This window comes from Callithrix jacchus, chromosome 1 (genome assembly GCF_049354715.1).
Source record: "Callithrix jacchus isolate 240 chromosome 1, calJac240_pri, whole genome shotgun sequence".
Lineage (NCBI taxonomy): Eukaryota > Metazoa > Chordata > Mammalia > Primates > Cebidae > Callithrix > Callithrix jacchus.
The window spans coordinates 125,198,469-125,217,681 of NC_133502.1; the positions used below are offsets into that span (position 1 = coordinate 125,198,469).

Consider the following 19,213-nt stretch of genomic DNA (forward strand, 5'->3'; position numbering starts at 1 on the left):
CATATAATGCTAACCCAGATAAAATTGGGGTCCAGTACAAGAAAAGTAAGAGAAGATGGATATTGGATGACAACCAGCCATATAGAGGTATGAACAAAAGGCTATGACAATCTCTGCCATATAGAGGTATGAACAAAAGGCTATAGAAACATACAGCAGTAAGGGATACCTTTGGAATCTGGGCAGTCTTTCTTGAGGAGGCACTTAATTTGGGCTTTGAAGGATGAATAGCAGTCTGCTAAATAAAAAATAGGCAAAGAACATTCCAGGCAAGAAATAATAGCATGTGTACAGAGGGCCAATTAAGCCTATTTTTGTATTTCTATTTATTTTTTATCTCTGATATTAATAGTAGATCTTAACAACTAAGTATTTTGTTGTTGTTTTGTTTTGTTTTGTTTTGAGACAGAATCTTGCTCTCTTGCCAGGCTGGAGTGCAGTGGCATGATCTTGGCTCACTCCAACCTCTACCTTCTGGGTTCAAGAGATTCTCCTGCCTCAGGCTCCAAAGTAGCTTGGACTACAGGCATGTGCCACCATGCCCAGCTAATTTTTGTATTTTTAGTAGAGACAGAGTTTTACCATGTTGGCCAGGATGGTCTCCATCTCTTGACCTTGTGATCTGCCCACCTCAGCCTCCCAAAGTGCTGGGATTACAGGCGTGAGCCACTACATCTGGCCTAATTTTTAATTAATCTAACAGTTACTCAAGATCAACAGATTAAGATATGTCAAGTATGATTAATCTGATATCCCTGCAAATGATTTTCCACTTGGACCAAAATAAGAACATTTTATCTGATATAAAGTATTCTACATTCTAAAAATAATTGAGTTAGAAGATTTTGGCATCTTGAAAAGGAATCGATATAGAGAAAAGGAAGAAAAAAAAAACAATTTTTTAATTTCATTTTTCAGGGAGATGTTTGTCTTTTAAATTTTTCATTTGTCAGGGAGATGTTTGTCTTTTAAATTGTGAAGCTAAACAAATCTCATTTAGAACTGACTTCGTTCATATCCTGGGGTCCATGAACCCACACTGAGAGTGCTAAGTCAGGCATCTATCCAAGTTAGTCTTAAAGTATGTCACCTCCTATTTAGCTATTCCTAATATGTCTGTTACTTTGGATCTGTGAAGCTGAATTGTTCTTTTCTTAAAATGGTTTTGGAACCATAAGAAATGTTTAGGATTAGAGAGAGATGTTCATGATTATCTCCTTTGGCTCCATTAGAGGCATCAGAGTCCATTAAAAATTTTCCGGAGAAACTTAAATCCTTTGAGAAACCTGAAATTCCTGTAGCTTAAGGAGTAAATCCAGTTAGATCTGGGATGCCTGAGAGTGGAGATTCCTGTGCCCACTGCCCATGCTGTCCCTCCACATAGCCAAGGATCTTGTCAGACTAAATCCTCTTCAGTCCCAACAACCCCAGCCACAGTAGAGTCGACAATGCTTTGAATGCTGCCTCAGTTAAAACTGCCATGCTTTCTCAAAGGATTCAGTCCCTCGAGGGCAAGTAGGTTATCCACTTTCTGATTTTTTTTTTTTTTTTTTTTGGCCAACTTTGATTTTTGCTTCCTCTCCAATTAGCTGGTATCCATCCAGGCATTTCTAAAGGATGTGTCGTGAGCCTCAGGCAGCACCTCCCTTCCATTGTTCATTCTGACTCTTCATTTACATCTCAGCTCTAAAAAGTCTCTTCCTCAGGAAAATCTTCTCTTGCCTCCCTAACCAAATTAAATTCTCCAAAAATTATGCTCTCAGGGTGCCATGTATCTGTGTTCTATAGCTTTTATCATAATTATCATTTTACATTTATTGCATGCGATGATTTGAGCACTATCTCCCTCTGCCACTAGACTAGAAAGTCCCTTGAGAGTGGACCCATAGATGCTGAAATTCCCTATTGAATTTCACTCCTAGCACAGTGCCTGGCCCATAGCATATTCTCAATAAATGTTGCTTAAACAATTAAATGAATTCTTTTATAAATCAAGTACTTCTGTAATCCCATTTCACACTGCGCTCAGAATATGAGTGAATACAGAATTGATCAGCTCATGGGCGGGCCCATCTACAGATATGAATGTTGAAAATAATTTTACCGCAGTTATGCAGAAGTACCAAAGAAGTCCTAGCCAGCACATGCTTGACACCGCAGGGATGAAACTTGGTTGCATTCTGCAGTGGCCTCACGGCAGCCTCTGAATAAATTGAGGTGGACTGCTCCTTGGCTACAGTGAACTCATAGGGATAGAGCCCGTCTGCCTTTGCCACTCACTTTAGAACTCAGCACCATGTTTTCCTGACATCTTTGCATATTAAAAAAAAAGAACAGTTATTGAAGGAGTTGTTGCTTTTCATCTATTTTTAAAAGATGTTCATTTGCTATTAATGAAAAAATACACATTCCCAGTCTATTTTAAAAATAGAGTGCCTATATAACACAATGTTAAATAATTATATTTTTGAACCTTTGCCTAAGCATGTGTTTGCAATTATTAATAAGAGGAATAAAAAAGAAAAGCAAGCCTCAAGGCTCTGTTCATATTAACAACCAGATTTTTGAAAGGCAAGACGAACTGTGGGGACTTTGTAAAGAGAAGCCCTAAGTCACTTCAGTTGTCACTACCATTCTCATTTTATTTTGTCAGAGAGAGTAATCAAAAGAGTTTGGGAGTGGAATAAATCTTTCCATATTTGATCAAATAAATCTTTTCATATTTGATCTAACTAGAACTATAAGCCATACAACCTGGTGTAGTTTGGATTTGAATTTCTAAAACTAAGATATTGGAAAGCAAAGAGTAAAGACACAAATGGCATTGCCCACATGCTCTATAAAAGCCTGTGATGTTGTTAAGCCTGATTTGGACCTGGCGTAAAGGTTTTGCTAGAAGTCTTTAGCATTTGGCTGCTTATTAGCTAAGAGACCTTGGGTAAGATTCATGGCCTCAGTTATAAAATGGGGATATCTTACTTGCATGGCTCTTTAGAGAATGAATGAGATATTTGTACGGTACCTGGTACAGGACAGGATAAGGCAAATGACAGGGTGTTAGTGGCGTGCATCTCTGCTTCCCTTCATGCAACCCTCGTCTTCCTCTGCACACACATACACTAAGTGTGTACCTGTTTGCTGATTCTCTTCTCCTTTTTAAGTGGGAGTGCTAGCTAGAAAAGGAAGAATTGTTTTTGTTTTTTTAGACAGAGTCTTGATCTGTTGCTAGGCGCCAGCTGGAGTGCAGTGGCGTGATCTCGGCTCACTGCAACCTCCGCCTCCCGGGTTCAAGCTATTCTCCTGCCTCAGCCTCCCGAGTAGCTGGGACCACAGGTGCACGCCACCATGCCCAGCTAATTTTTGTATTTTTTAGTAGAGATGGGGTTTCACCATGGTCTCAATTTGTTGACCTCGTGATCCACCAACCTCGGCCTCCCAAAGTGCTGAGATTACAGGCGTGAGCCACCGCACCTGGCCTAAGGAAGTATTTTTATTATCACTCAGCAAATATTTTTTTGAGGGCCTACAATTGACCAAGCACTGTTATCATTGTTTGGAATACATTAATTACCCCAACATACAAATCACCCACCCTTATGCAGCTTACATTCTAAGGAATCATGTGGAACATGGAGATTATTTATAAAATGTTTCCTGCTACTGTTAGCTCTTGGTTGTAGTTTTTGTCATTTGGGTGAATCATAATTACCGACACAGGAGTTACTCTTGAATTAAGACCGTAAAACATCAATAATTCAGGATTTTCTCTTCTCTCTTACTTTCTCCCAGGATTCCCTACCCTGCTCCCTATTCTCTCTCATTCTCTTTCTTTTATCCTTCTTTCTGTTTGTGTGTCTAAACTTTAGAAACATCTTTACCCATGCTACCTTTTCTTCTTTCTTAGCTTGATTCAAATTCCAGTTGAATTCAGTCCCCTTCATAGGAATTATGTTTTAGGCCCCTCAGGGATGAAGGGAGGGTAATTTCGTGGTGATTGGCCTCATAATGGATTCTGCCATCGGTAGGTGCTTGGCTGAATTACACGTCTCTCTTTCTTGTTAGATTGTTGGCTGTGATCACCAGCTGGGAAGCACCGTCAAGGAAGATAACTGTGGGGTCTGCAACGGAGATGGGTCCACCTGCCGGCTGGTCCGAGGGCAGTATAAATCCCAGCTCTCCGCAACCAAATGTAAGATACTCAGAGATGGGGTGACCTTTGGACTTGTTGACTTGTTATCTTCCCCTGGCTTATGTCTGGCCCCACTAAACAGCCAGGGAACAACACCTCCACCAAAATGATGAGGAACCTGGAAATGTAGAAGGCTTTCACGCTCTGGCATGTGAAATAGCTTAGGTGGGACAAGTCATGTCACCAGGGGCAGTCCCAAAGAGAATACCTGTCCTTCTGAGGCACATCAGGAGTGAACCAAACATGGGACCACAGATATTCTCTGTGCAAACATGAGCCTTTCTGTCCAACATGAGCCTTTCTGTCCAACATGAGGACAGACTGTATCCCAGCTCCTGCATGATGTGTAGTGTGTTATGTATGCCTGGTGGAAGACAGCAGGGAGAGTGGGAAGATCAGCACAGATTTACTCCTGTCACTGTGAAATCACATGGTCTTCATTTACAAAGTGGCCTTTGGTCAGTGCTAAAATAGCTTCTTTCAGAATTAATATAGGACAGTGATTACATGAAGTCTTGGTGTTTTGGTTTTTCGGTTTTTCAGTTTTGGTTTTTTTTTTTTTTGAGTCTCATGCTCTCCCCCAGATTGGAGTGCAGTGGAGTGATCACAGCTCACTACAACCTCTGCTTCCTGGGTTCAAGCAATTTTTCTGTCTTAACCTTGCAAGCAGCTGGGATCAGAGGCGCATGCCACTGCACCCAGCTAATTTTTGTATTTTTAGTAGAGACAGGGTTTCATTGTGGCCAGGCTGGTCTTGAACTCCTGACCTCAAGCAATCCATCTGCATCAACCTTCCAAAGTGCTGGGATTACAGGTATGAGCTACTGTGCCCAGCCTATGTGAAGTTTTTTATTGACCTTTGTGTCCCGATATCTTAATACTAGAAAAAAAAAAAGTGTGGTAATTATACATGTACTTGCTGAGAACGTCACACAATTATCTCATGTAATTGTTATGACAACCTCATGAGCAAAGTACTATTCCCCATATTATGGATGAGATAACTGAAGCTTAGCCAGATTATGGGATTTGTACAGAGTCACACAGTTGTAATGAAGCCAAGGTTTGAGCTCGGAGTCTGGTTCCAGAGCCTAAGCACTTACTTGTTCCTCTGGACTGATCACAACCCTGCTGATAGTCTCTGTGGTGGGACATCTGCAAGGCAGATAGATGGATCAAGGGAAGGTGCCTCAGATGTCTACCCAGTTAGATCCTGATAGGATAGGTGGTAAAAGTTCTCATGGTACCTAAGCCAACAATGGAGTCATTAATCTGAGGCGCTTTATGATACACGGTCCTCAGTGACAGTCACTGTCCTGGGCACTGCAGCAGATAGAGATAGAAATTAGACAGCCCTTGTATTAAAGGACATGCATTTTTAGAATCATTTTGACCTTGCATGGCATATTGTCTCCAGATTTTGCTACTATGCAGAATCTTTCAGTAGATCCCTGAATGAGTATTTCTTTCCACATGTTTCTCTGGCTTGGGAAATGAGAATGAATATCTTTGCTGAGTGTGTTTTGTTATCTTTACTTATTGACTAGCTGGAAGAAAACAATTGACGTATGGGGAGTTTGGGGCTTTAAATGGACTTATAGGTCAAGAAGAAAGGCAGCTGCAGTTGTTGTGGTATGCAGTAGAGAAATATTCTCAGAAATCCTCAAAAAGCAGCTTGCCAAAGGATTAGGCTTGAGGTAAAAAGAGGGGGTAGAAAGAAAGAGTGGGGACTTCTAAACACATGAAAAATTGATGATACCAGTTTAGGGAACTCTCTACATTCTACCTCCCTTAGAAGCAATGAAAAATGTAATTCTGCAAAAAAATAAAATAAAATAAATAAGATAAGAACATTTAAAATATTCTGGCAGATAGAATGAAGAATGAGGTAACTTAGACATTGATGTAATATATTCAGGTGACCATTTTTTTTGGTCTTGTATGTTGGTAGCTTCTTCTGTAAGATGAAAATTTTCTAAAGTTAGAAAATGGAAACCAGAAATGGATAGAATCATAGTTCTCTTGTAAATTATGGTTGGATATTAGAAAAGAGTTACATTTAAAAGATCATTCTTAAGAACTCTTCAAGGAATGCTAGAATAGTTACAATCTCTCTAATTATTTCTGTCATGTAACTGAATCAGTGTCATTATCTAGGAATCTAGGAATTACTGTTAGATACAAAAGGGAATGTCATGCATGTGTGCAGCAATGGCTGTATAGTGTTCTGGGAGCATGTTTTTAATGGTAAAGATCCTTTTTCATTCTCACGCCTATACCTTCCTGTTCTCAGAGAGGAGCTAGACTACTCTGCTCAGATAAACGTTCCTCTTACCCTACTGTTAGGGAAGGATGGGTGACCTCTGGGGCCCAAATCACAAAAAAAAGATTAGAAGCTCCAAAGGAACAAACTGAAGCAAATTGAGAGCCCTGTGTCATCTCCAGGTGTGCAAATAAGTACCTCAATGAAAAGTGCCCCGTTCAAGACCGCCAGTGGGTAAATTACATCATACACAACCTGATGATGATACGTAATGACAAAATGCAATTGATTCATTTACCTTAGCACTGATGATGCCTCATGATGGAATGATTGATATCAGTAAAGCCCAGTGTATGCATACAGCTTACCACAATCTATAGCAGATGCGAAACAAACTGCCTCACTTACGTTTCCTCCACCCTAGAAGAATCGTTCATCTTGTGCTTACAGACTTTGTGGTGACCCACTGGCAGGAAAGATTAGGCTGCTCTGCAGGGCCCAGCGGAGTGGCCAGGTGAGCAGTTCTCCACCCTGGAGGAGTCCTGCCAGATCTCTCCCCTGTCTTCTGCCAAAAGGCACCGTCAGTTCACCACATGCTCTCTTCGAACTTCTGGCACTCAGATTCCCCACATTGAACTCATTTTCTTTCTGAACTTATATCCAAGGTTTTTTTTCCCCCCGCATGTTATCAAGCCTCAGAGGAACAAAGCAAAAACAGGAGAGTGGAGAAAGACCATGGTAGAAAGTGCCAGAAGGATAAAGAGAAGTAGGAAAAGTTTATCCAGTGGCTGCCATTTGCTGGTGAATTTTTAAAAATCATCTTTTTATTAAAAGACATTATAATTGCAATTATTAAAAGACATTATAAAATTGTCTTTTATAATAAAAAGACATATAAAGTTGCCATTGTAATTGCCTAATACAAATACAGACAGTGGAAACAGAGCAAGATTTCCTTTACAAACTTACTCTTTCTCCTTCTGTAAAGGGAAAGACTGCCCCTGGGAGCACTCACCCTTTTCATTTTTCCTAGTAACTTCTCAACTCCCCTAGCCCAACAAAAATAGTCAAGTAGAGCTGACATTACCTTGCCTCTGATTCTTAAAATTTAAAGGCTCATTTTCTCATAAGATTTATTGATTTATACTATATTATGTATTTTCCAAGTATATAGAATATTCTTAGAATGAGAGCCAGCCTATTTGCTATTAATTTAACATTTCCAGCTTTGCAGAGCTCTCATCTGTATCTGTGTTTTGAAATCACCTGGAGATCCTAAAGCTCTCTCTCTCTACCTTCCTTGCATGGGGAGGCCACTTAACTAATTTATATCAAGATAAAATTAAGCTTTTAATACTTAAGAATGTGCTTCTCAGACTGTGGCTTATGCTGATGTATAATGGCTATGGGTAAACATGTCCTTGGACTATCATTCTAGCTCAAAAATTTTGAGGTAAACTATGCTTATAATAAAACACAGGCCACTATGTTATGAAGTGCAAAATACATATAGATTTTTTAAAGAAAGCACAAATCATTAAAGAAATTTCCACTTACCTTGGCTGCTTCAGGCTATTCTCACAAGCCACTCAAGGATATATTCATTCAACAGCACATGTTTAATGGGCACCTGCTATGTGCTGAGGAACTGTTCTAGGTGCTGGAAATGCAGCACAGAACAAAACAGACAAAATCCATTAATCTTCATGGGACTTACATGCTAGCGTGAGAGACAGACAAATAACTAAATAAAATATATGTATGTCATATGGTGATATGAGCCATGGAAAATTAAGCAGAGCAGGAGAAGAACAGGAAATGGATATGGGCTGCCAGCCACCGGTGATGCAGGGAAGTTGCAATTTTCAGTAAGTTAGTAAGGAGAGGACTCACTGATAACATGGCATTTGAACAAGGATCTGAGGGAAGTGAAAAGAGGTCACACCATGCCAAAGTCAGGGAGGAGAAAATTCTAGGAAAGGAGAAAAGCAAGTGCAAACATCCTGTGGTATTTGCGTTTGGGATATATTTCAGGAAGAACAAAGAAGCCAGTGTGACTAAAATGAGGTGAGTTTCAAAAAGACTAGAGAAAATGATGTGAGGCAGAGGGAAGAATGGTGTAGATATTGTGGGCTTTTGTAAGTCTGAATGAAATGGGAAGTCGTTGGAGGATTTTGAACAGAGGAATGATTTGATCAGATTTCTGCTATACTGAGAGTAGACTAATGGGGCTAGCTGTAGAAGTGAGAGCTGTACTTAGGAAGATATTACACTAAGCCAGGCCACAGATGATGATGGCTTGGACTGGACCAGTAGCTGTGGCAATGATGAGAAGTGACCCAATTCTAGATATACTGCACTTCTACCTCCCTCCCTCCCTCCCTCCCTTCCTTCCTTCCTTCCTTCTTTCCTTCCCTCCTTCCTCCCTCCCTCCCTCTCTCTTTCTTTCTTTCTTTTTTCTTTCTTTCTTTCTTTTTCTTTCTCTCTTTGTCTCTCTCTCTCTTTCTTTCTTTCTTGAAACAGGCTCTCACTCTGGGTCTCACTCTGTCACTCAGGCTGCAGTGCAGTGGCAAATCACTGCTCAGCTAATTGCAGCCTTGACCTCCTGGGCTCAGGTGATCCTCCTACTTCAGCCTCCCCAAGCAGCTGGGATTTTACAGGCACTTACCACCAGGTCTGGCTAATTTTTGTATTTTTAGTAGAGACGGGGTTTCTCCATATTGGCCAGGCTGGTCTAAACTCCTGGCCTCAAGTAATCTGCCTACCTCAGCCTCCCAAAATGCTGGGATTATGGGTGTGAGCCATGGCACCTGGCCAGCATTTTTAATTTTAGCCATTCTTATCAGTAAGTAGCGGTATCTCATACTTGTTTTAATTTGCATTTTTCTAATGGCTAATAATGTTAACATCTTTTAATGTTGTGTTAGCTTGTAATTGCTACTATAACTAATTACTACAAACTAAATGATTTAAAACAAGACAAATTTATTGTTTTATGGTTCAGGGATGGGTGTCAGAAAGCTGAAATAGGTTTCACTGGGCTAAAAACAAGGTGTTAGCAAAACACAGCTCTCTCTGAGGGAGAATTTCTTTTTCTTCAATTTTGATTTTCCTGTTCCTGGAACCTGTGTGCATTCTTTGGCATCTTCAAATCTCTCTCTGACTCAAGTTTCCTTTTCTGCCTGCCTCTTGTATGTTAAAGAATGTTTGTGATGATCTTGAATCCACTCAGATCATCCAAGATAATCACTTAATTTTAAGGTCAGCTGATTGGCAATCCTAATTCCATTAGCAACCTTAATTACCCCCAGCCACATAATATCACAAATTCACACATTTAAGGATGTATTTGGCAGTGGGGACAGATGCCTTAGTCTACTTAACACAGTGAACTTTGTTAATCTTTTGCATAGTGTCAGTTCAAGTATTTTCTCATTTTTAAAAAATGGGTTGCTTGACTTTCTGTTGTTGAGTTTGGAGAGTTCTTTATATATTCTAGGTACAAGTCATTTGTGGGATATTTGATTTGGAAATATTTTCTCCATAGTAGCTTTTTTTCTTCAAAACTGCTTGATGTTATCTTGCACAGAGCAAAAGCTTTTCATTTGGATGAAGACCAGGCTATCATTTTTTTTCTTTTATCGTTTGTGCTTTTAATGTCATGTCTAAGAATTTCTTGCCTAAGACCAGGACACAAAGATTTTCTCTTAGGTTTTCTTGTGGAAGTGCATTTTTTGAGGTCCATGACCTATCTTCAGTTATTTTTTGTATAAGATGTAAGTTCGATAGGTAGGTTGAATTTTTTTTATAGATGCCCAATTCTTCCAGTACCAACATTTCAACAAATGTTGAAAACACAACATTTTCTTTTTTAAATTGTCTTTAAATGTTTGTCAAAAATCTATTGGCCATTTCTGTGTAGGTCTATTTCTGGACTCTATTCTGATATGTGACTGTCCCTTTACCAGTACTCCATTTTTTTAAATTACTGTGGCTTTAATGTAAATCTTAAAATGAGGTAGTATGATTTCTCCAACTTTATGCTTATGTTCAAATTCATCTTGGCCCGTCTATTCAGCGTCTTTGCCTTTCCATATAAATTTTACTATCTGCTTCTCCATATCTACAAAAAAGTCGTACTGGGATTTTGTTGTCAATTCTGCAGATTGATTTGGAGGGGTAGGAATTGGCATCTTTGCCATGTTAAGTCACTCAGTATATGTGGTATAAGAATTTTATGTCTCTGTGTATTTAGGTCTCTTTTATTCCTTTGATTAGTCTTGATCAGCTTTCAGCATGCAGATCACGTATACTTTAGTTAGATTTACACCTCCAGTACTTTTTGCAGCTATTGCAAATGGCATTATATTCTTTTTTAAAATTAGAGACGGGGTCTCACTATGCTGCCCAGACTGAAGTGCAGTGGCTATTCACAGGTATAATCATAGCACACTATAGCCCCAAACTCCACAATTCAAGTTGCCTCAGCCTCCCAAGTAGCTGGGATTACATGTGTTCCTGAGCTCGGCTTGGCATTGTATTCTTTATTTCCATTTCTTATTATATATTGCTAGTTCATAGATATATGATTGATTTTTGTGGGTTAGCCATGTATTATTTAAACTTGATAAACTCAATACCTCTGAGTTTTTGGTAAATTACTGGGAATTTCTCAATAAACAATCATGTTGTTTACAAATGAGTGTGGTTTTGCCTCTCTTCAATTTGTAAGCCACTTTTTTTTCCCTAGTCTTATTATACTGGCTAGGGCATGCAATACAATAATGAATAGGAATGATGACAATGGATATCCTTATCTTATTCCCAATCTTAAGAGGAAAGCATTCAGTTTCTCACCATTGAATATGATGTTAACTGTAGGTTTTTATAAAAGCCTTTTATCAGATTGAGGAAGTTCCCTTCCTTTCCTGGTTTGCTGAGAGTTATTATCATGAAGGGATGATTAATTTTATTAAATTCTCTTTTACCTCAACTGACATAGTCATGTGGTTTTTCTTCTTTAGACTTTTATTGTGATGAATTACATTAATTGGTTTTTAAATAAAGAATCAACTTTGCATTTCTGGGATAAACTCTACTGGGTCATGGTGTATTATTCTTTATATAGATTGCTGGTTTGATTAGGCAGTATTTTGTTGAAGCTCTTTATGTCTGTGTTCATGAGAGCTACTGGTCTATAGTATTACTTTTGTATTGTCTTTGTTTGGTATTAGTATTAGTATAAAATGGCCTCAAACAATGAGTTGGGAAGTAATCTCTTGTCTTCTTTTTTTTTCTGGAAGAGATTACTGTTATTTCTTCTTTAAATGGTTGGTACCATGCCCCAGTGAAATTTTCTGGATCTGGAGATTTATTTTTCAGTATGTAACTTTATAAGCATGTGGAATACCATTATGGTAACTATTTTAATGTCCATTCTGTGTTTGGAGTGATTGATTTTTCACTTTAATATGTGCTGTATTTTTTGGTTTCTTTGCATGCCTTATATTTTTTGACTGGATGCCAGACATTGCAAATTTTACCTTTTTGGGTACTAGATATTTTTGTATTTCTATAAATATCCTTGAGCTGTGTTCTGGGAGCAGTTAAGTTACTTGAAATCAGTTTGATCCTTTGGGGTTTTAAAATGTGGTAGACAGGACCAAAACCATGTTTGGTCTAGAGTTAATTGTACCCTTTTACTGAGGTAAGACCTTTCTGAGTACACTATTCAGTGTTCCATGACTTACAAAGTCTTTCACTTTGGCTGATGGGGTAAGATGCTGTTCTCATCCCTGTATGAGCACCATGTACTCTTCTCTATAATTCTTTTGTGTAGTTCTTTCCCCAGGCCAGGTAATTTCCTCACACTTATGTATTGATTAGTATGCTGCTGGATACTTAAAGGAAACCCTCTTGGGTCTCCGGAGTTGTCTTTCTGTATAACGCTCTCCTTTCTGTTACTTTGTCCCACAAATTCTAACTGCTTTGGTTTCCTTGGACTCGTTGCTTTATCTCCTCAACTCAGGGAATCTACTGAGTTCTACCAGTGTTCCCACTTCCAAAGCTGTACCCTGGAAACTCTATCAAGGCTGTCAACTGGGGTAATGTTGAGGCATATCTGGTTTGTTTGCTGGGTCTACATAATTGCTGTGCTTGTTTGCCTGATGTCCAAGATCTTAAAAACCATGGTTTCATCTGACTTTTTCATTGTTTTAGATAGAATATTATATCTGGTTCCTGTTATTTCATCTTTGTCAGAAACTTTGGCAGAAGTCTTGGTGCTGGCCTCTCAATTCAGCTCTGCAATTGCATAGAGCTAAGCCAGCTTTTGACCGCTTCTATGGGAATGCAGTTAAGCACCTCTAATTCTGATTCCTCATCTCCCTACAACCTCCACAGCCACTTGATTCCTAGAGGTTGAATGTGTTCCACTATTGTCTTAGAATTTTCTCCCAAGCAGCTAACACTCATTTTGTGAGTTAGCTACTGGCTGTTTGATGTTAGCACCTGTGCAGGCAAAGGTATCTATGTCAGGATTATTGCCTGGGTGAGAGAGAATATGATATTACTGATTGTGAGATGCATTCCAATATCACGTATGTTAAAGCAGGAAAAGTTGTCCCTCTTGGAATCAATGAAATAGGGTATTTTGACAATAGAACTTTTTAAGTGAGTAGGTATAAAGATGAAGTAAAGGACAGCTCCAAGGTTTCTGGCCTAGGCAAACAGAAGGATGAAGTTCTCCAGATGGGAATGAGGAGGGCATCTTATTTAGCCTGTCCAGTATATATCTTCCATTGTACAATTACAGATATCATATACTAGGGAGAAAATGGAAAGGCTCAAATGCTCAACTTCTTATTTTGTTGGCTATATTTAGGAATAATAAAACTGGCATGAAGATGTAAGATATACCATTTAAACCTCCTCAAGATTGGCAGACTTTTTATATGTAGCCAGTTGTATTTTCAAATGGCTTTTTTGTTTTTAAAAATAAAATAAAATTAAGTATCAGCTCCATGGGCATAGAGGGAGGAGTCTTTAAAAACGTGAACTTACCAATAGATCTAAAATAAGATAAATTCAGATATCAGAATAGGAAATTCTCTCTCTGCAAAATATTATTGTCATCACCTTTCTCTGATACAGCTGTGAATCACATGAAACATCCATATGACAAGATTTTTAAATGAATATAAAATGTTCTATATAGAAAGTTGTGGGATATACATATAGATAGATATTTTTTTAAATAACTCTTTTAAATACAATCCTTGGGAAGAATTTTCTTGAGAAAGAACATTTGCAACCCATATCTGTAAAATGACAGAATTTATGATTCCCATGGAAAGTTTGTCCATTAAATGGAGGAAGGGGTTATCTGGTATCTGAAGCAGATCATTTAGAATTGTTGATTAATAAGCTAGAAATATGTCCTGAAGACTGGCATCATGGTTCAGTCAACAAAGCCAGAATAGATTAGGGCAGATGCACTCGATCCTAGAACAGTGTGCCTTTGTAGGAAAGGGCACCCAGAGGAATGTTTAGCACGGTGGGAGAGGATGTGGCCCCTGCCTCACCAGCTATACTAATGGTATTAATCACCAAGGAGGCAGGTGTTGCACCAGATCACTGTCACATCCCGAGAGATCTTACAACACTCTATGTACAATATTGTAATAGATGTCAAATAGAAGCATCTTCCAATCCATCCCAAATCATTGAGGATTTATCGGCAAATGAGACAAGTTTTAATACATAAACAACTCAAAACTGGCTTTTTATGAACATACAGAAAATGAAATTTTTAATTGTTTTTTCTACTTCGTTTTTTGTTAAATTAACAGTACTGTTCCTTAAAGTATGTTCTAAGGTATATTAGCTGATTTTAACAGGTGACATGTAAGAAAGTTTTTCTGGATAAACAGCTTAGGTATACACTGGATTAAATAGCGTGAAATGGGTTTCTTTGGTGCAGGGCTCCTAAAAAAATGAATGAATGTGCTTTGGGAATTCATCTGTGGGGTATAGTGTGTTATATTTCCCCGTGTTTTATCTTAGATCCCTTTTTCAGGACCATCTTGTGGGGATGATGCTTTGTTTGTTTTCTTTGTCACTGAATCCCTATTACCTAGCATGGAGCCTGACACTAAAAGACATTCAAATAATATTTGTGGAATAAAGTAATGAATTTACAGACCACTTAATGACTCACCAGGGGTCCATCAGCCCTTTTTAGAATAATGTATAAGAGAAAGCTGAGGCACTTCCTACCTCTGTGCCATGTGCTGCCAGCTGCTGGAGTTTGTACCAGCCTGAGTTTGCTCCATTTCTCTTACGTGAGTGCAAGGGGCATCAGAAAATAATCTTTTACCTGGTCTACTTTCTCCATATGCCCTCTCCCTCAACAACTTTCTAGCAGGTTCTTCTCTTGTTTTGGGGGAACATGCAAATGTTACCGCACCCTATCTTCTTTAGGGAGCATTCAGATATTACTGCATCAGCCAAAAGCTAGGGTATTAATGCCCCAGTGTGTGGAATGTGAGTCACTTCCCAGCAGAGCGAGAGGGAGGCCCCAGGAGCTGTGTGTGGGTCAGAAGACTGCTGCTGAGCATGGCAGGGCCAAACAGAAAGCTTTCCTTTTACTTGCACTTTATTTGACCTGTGGGTAAACAAAGACTTTCTATTTCTAGAAAGTCCCATTGTTTTAACTGCTCTGTGTTTCTTTTGCAAACTTAAAAAGTCATGTCTTTATGCAAGGCATTTAAAGCTCTGTGGGCCCAGTCTTAACTTTTTGATTGTTTGTTTGTTTCCTTTTCTATAGTCCGATTACTTTTTTTGTTGTTGTTGTTCTTATATGCCACAAACTCTTAACTCTCTGAAATTCAACAATGTATGACATTAAAAACAGTTATAAGATTTTAGCATGAGTAGAATATTCAACTTTGTAGAGAACTTGGTAATGTAATCTCTTCAGGGAAAGAATTGGGAGCATACGGTTCTTCTTTCTCATTCAACAGGTGCTTTGCGAGAGGCCTTGGAAAGTTGAAACACAATAAAAAAATAAATAGTTTTTCGGTCTCTGTCCTTCAAGAGATTTGGGATAGAGGGAGGAAAATAATGTTTATAGAACACTTACTGTGTTCCAGGCTACATTTATATATCTAGATTCGTGTCTATATTTATATCACAACAATAGTACAAGGCAAGTTTTGTTTTCCCTGTTTAACAAACAAGGAAACCGAGGATCAGAGAAGTCAGATAACTTCTGAGATTCACTGATTTAAACTAAATTCTTCTAAATGTAGGATGATAATATTAAGGTTCAGAGAAATTGAGTCGCAATTGGGATTCTCTTATTTAACCTAAATCCTTCCAATGATAGGATAATAATGTACACCATTAAAAAAATATGTTTGAACAGGCCAAGTGCAGTGGCTTACACCTACAGTCCCAGCACCTTGGGAGGCTGACGCAGGTGGATTGCTTGAGCTCAGGAGTTCAAGACCAGCCTGGGCAACATGGTAAAACCATATCTCTACAAAAATACAAAAATTGGCTGAGCATGGTGGTGCTCACCTGTAGTCCCAGCTACTTGGGGTGCTAAGTGGGAGGATCTCTTGAGCCCAGGAAGCTGAGGCTACAGTGAGCTCTGATTGTGCCAGTGCACTCAAGCCTGAGTGAAAAAGTGAGACCCTGTCTCAAAATAACAACAATAATAATAAATAAAAAGATATGTATGAACAAAGAATCACACAGGGCTTCTGAATATGCTGGTAAGTTTTTAAAACCCTACCTTTCTCTTATCTTCTGGAGTGCCTTCCTATCCATTTGATCTTGGACTATGCATTATACTTCCCAGAGACTTCATTTCTTCATGAGAAAATCCTCTGTGCCTATGTCAGAAGTTTTGGGTGAGGGAGTAAATAGTATAATTTAGGTGAAAGTGAAACTCTGCAGTGCCGTATAAAGATAAGATACTGTCGTTAGAAATGTAGTTCTAAATAAGAATGCCTATGATGATTTGAAATGCGTGTAATATAGCTCTAATTGTTTTAAATGTCTGCTTTTAATGACTTTAAGCTCAATTTATAAATGGAGTGAAAAGAAATTCATTATAAAGTGATCTATGGTTCAGTCAATTTTTAAAAAATATTTTAAAATAGAGTGTGTGTAGAGAAATGTTAAGAAACATTTATGGGGTACTCACTACTTATAGTATTAGGGATAGATATTGTGAAGGATATTTAAGAATTAGAATGCATGATTTCCACCCCTGGAGTGTTCAGAACGTGCAAGTATATCTTCCCCTCTTCTTATCTGTTCTATTTATCCTATACTCTGCTGGAGAGAAGTCTAGATTTTGATATAATAAATTCATCCTTTGAACATTTGAATTTATTTTTATGTTTTAATTCAACACAAGTGTTTTTGATCATATAAGACCAGATTTTAAAATCAAAAGTGGAAACTTACAAATTGGTTTTTCAATATATTAAAATACCTATTTTTTTAAAAGGCCAAATCCTCCAGGAGTTAACTAGTAACTAGCATCTTTGGCATATTTTAGTTTGAGGAAATTTGAAAATATTGGTTTCTAAATATTGGCCTTCACATTTCAAACACTTAAAAAGCTGTCATTTTTAAAGGTATGTAAGTCAGTGCCTTTATTTAGAAAGCAATCAATAATTTTGTGTCAAGTGACATGCTTTTGAGATTTTGCTTTGTTTCTCTCTAGTAGATGATACTGTGGTTGCAGTTCCCCATGGAAGCAGACATATTCGCCTTGTCTTAAAAGGTCCTGATCACTTGTGTAAGTAACTGCTGTTTTCCTTTGGGGATTGGGAATTGTCGTCATTATTATTTATTTTGTGTTCCCAGAAAAGATTAAAACACAATAATATAAATCTTTCTACTCTATCATAATATGATATTTTGAGTGCTTCTGTTTATCTTTTAGCTGCCTGATGAGGTGGCAGAAACCTCTGTGGTAATCATCTCTAACCACAGTCATCCTGAGAAACACAAAATAGATGCTCCCAATGGGTTGTTCATGGGTTAAGCACATGTTTATGTTCTTGTGATTATTAGATCTCATTCTCTCTCTTCTTCCTTTCCAATCTCAATCTTTTTTTGCCTTCCCACTTCTTTTTTCTTTCTAACCCTCTCTCTCTCTTCTTCATTCTTTCTCTTTTTTTTACCTACTCTCATGTTTCATTACTTCATCAATCCAGAGGAACACAGAAACACCAAACAACCTTAACACTGTAGCATTTAAAGAAAACCATCATGGTAAAATTAAGCATCCCATGCATTAAAGAAAATCCAGGGCCCTCATATCTTAAAGATAGCCATTGGGATTCAGGACTGAATGGTTATCATAATCCCAAAGAGCAAATGGCAGCAGGGCACCTCCAGGGTTTGTGCAAGAATTGATCTTCAGTCATGCCAAGACAGCAGTACAGAGCCACCTCTTTGTTATTATTTAGTGTTGTTTCGATATAGACCCATAAATTACAAGAAGAAAATTATAGGCTATAAACAAAGAAAAGGATGGGAGATGTTATAATAGCATTTTCTGTAAAATTCAGTTTCACTGAAAGGCTTCACTTCACTTGGTTCCTTGAGCATTTCTGATCTCTACTGTAATTGTTCCTGGGTTTCCACAAAGCCATCTATTATCCATCCTTCTCCCCTCCCACACAAATGCTTGGGAAACCAAATTTAGATAGCAGGCATTATTTTTTACCAATGGGATTATGAATGAAATCGTGCTAAAAAGGCAAACACGGGGAAGACAAATTGAAGCTCATAAAAGGCAATATAGCCTACTTTAGTGTTTCTAAAAATAAAAATAAACACATTTCATGGAAAAGGTGGGATTTGAAAGGTCATGTGAAGTAAAGGAATAAGTAAGGTACAGTTCAGGCAAAACCAAAAAATGCTGATAAGTCGCCTTCTATGGATTCAAGTTTTTTTCTAATCCTGAACGGCCCTATAAAATATAGTATTCATGTGTCAAAAGATAACATATGTATGTGTATTATTACCATTCAAATGATTCATTATTCCCCATTTGAGAATTGGAGAGGGCTCACTTCTGATGTAACAACCCCACTCAATAACAGTACTTTTGTGAGCAGTGATGGATACTGAAATAAAATATTCAGGCCAAGATTATCACCAGTGGGGGACTGACTCTTCATTGCAGAAGAAAGAACCCATAGGAATAGATTTAAGAGAGAAACTTATTTTTATAAATGTGTTAGTCTCCCAGATTTCCTAATTATGTGATCACAAAGAAGCTGAAGAATTGGCCTTGTTTGATTTAATTATCCTAAGGATTTGATGAAAACCAAACTGGATTCTGCTTTTCTCTCCCAACAAACATACTGCTGGTGGCATATGTACAGCTAAATCATTTTTTCTTGTGTGTTCTTTTTTTTGTATTTGATATACAATTCAGCAAAATGAATGTGGGAGTAAAGGATACCCTGTTTCTCTTGTAGTTCTTTTGCCCTTCACTCCCAGAAGCTGGTGCAGTATGAAACCAACCTTAAATATTTTGGACCAAACCAGAATAAGATGAGGCAATCTAGTCTGCCCCCATGACTCATCTTTAATTAGGACAGCTGCAAGTCTCTTGATAAAATGGAAGCAGATGCTCAGATCAGGCCTACAACTGCAGGATTTTCCTAAAACTAAGTTAATTCATGTTCTAGAAAGGTTTCTACAACCGCCGGTTAGGCAGTTTGAGG

At 38.2% G+C, this 19,213-nt stretch overlaps 1 protein-coding gene across 6 annotated transcripts in view; it reads left to right on the forward strand.

Annotated features, from left to right (window-relative positions):
- Positions 1-19,213, forward strand: part of ADAMTSL1 (ADAMTS like 1) — a 1,072,914-nt gene that overhangs the window by 754,982 nt on the left and 298,719 nt on the right. For 4 of the 6 annotated variants that reach the window (XM_078369765.1, XM_078369768.1, XM_035306411.3 and 1 more), the window contains 2 exons: positions 4,063-4,189; positions 17,194-17,268. In XM_078369765.1, coding sequence (XP_078225891.1) covers positions 4,063-4,189; positions 17,194-17,268 — 202 coding nt within the window. The remainder of the gene's footprint in view (positions 1-4,062; positions 4,190-17,193; positions 17,269-19,213) is intronic. The other 2 variants (XM_078369782.1, XM_078369788.1) reach the window with 1 other exon arrangement.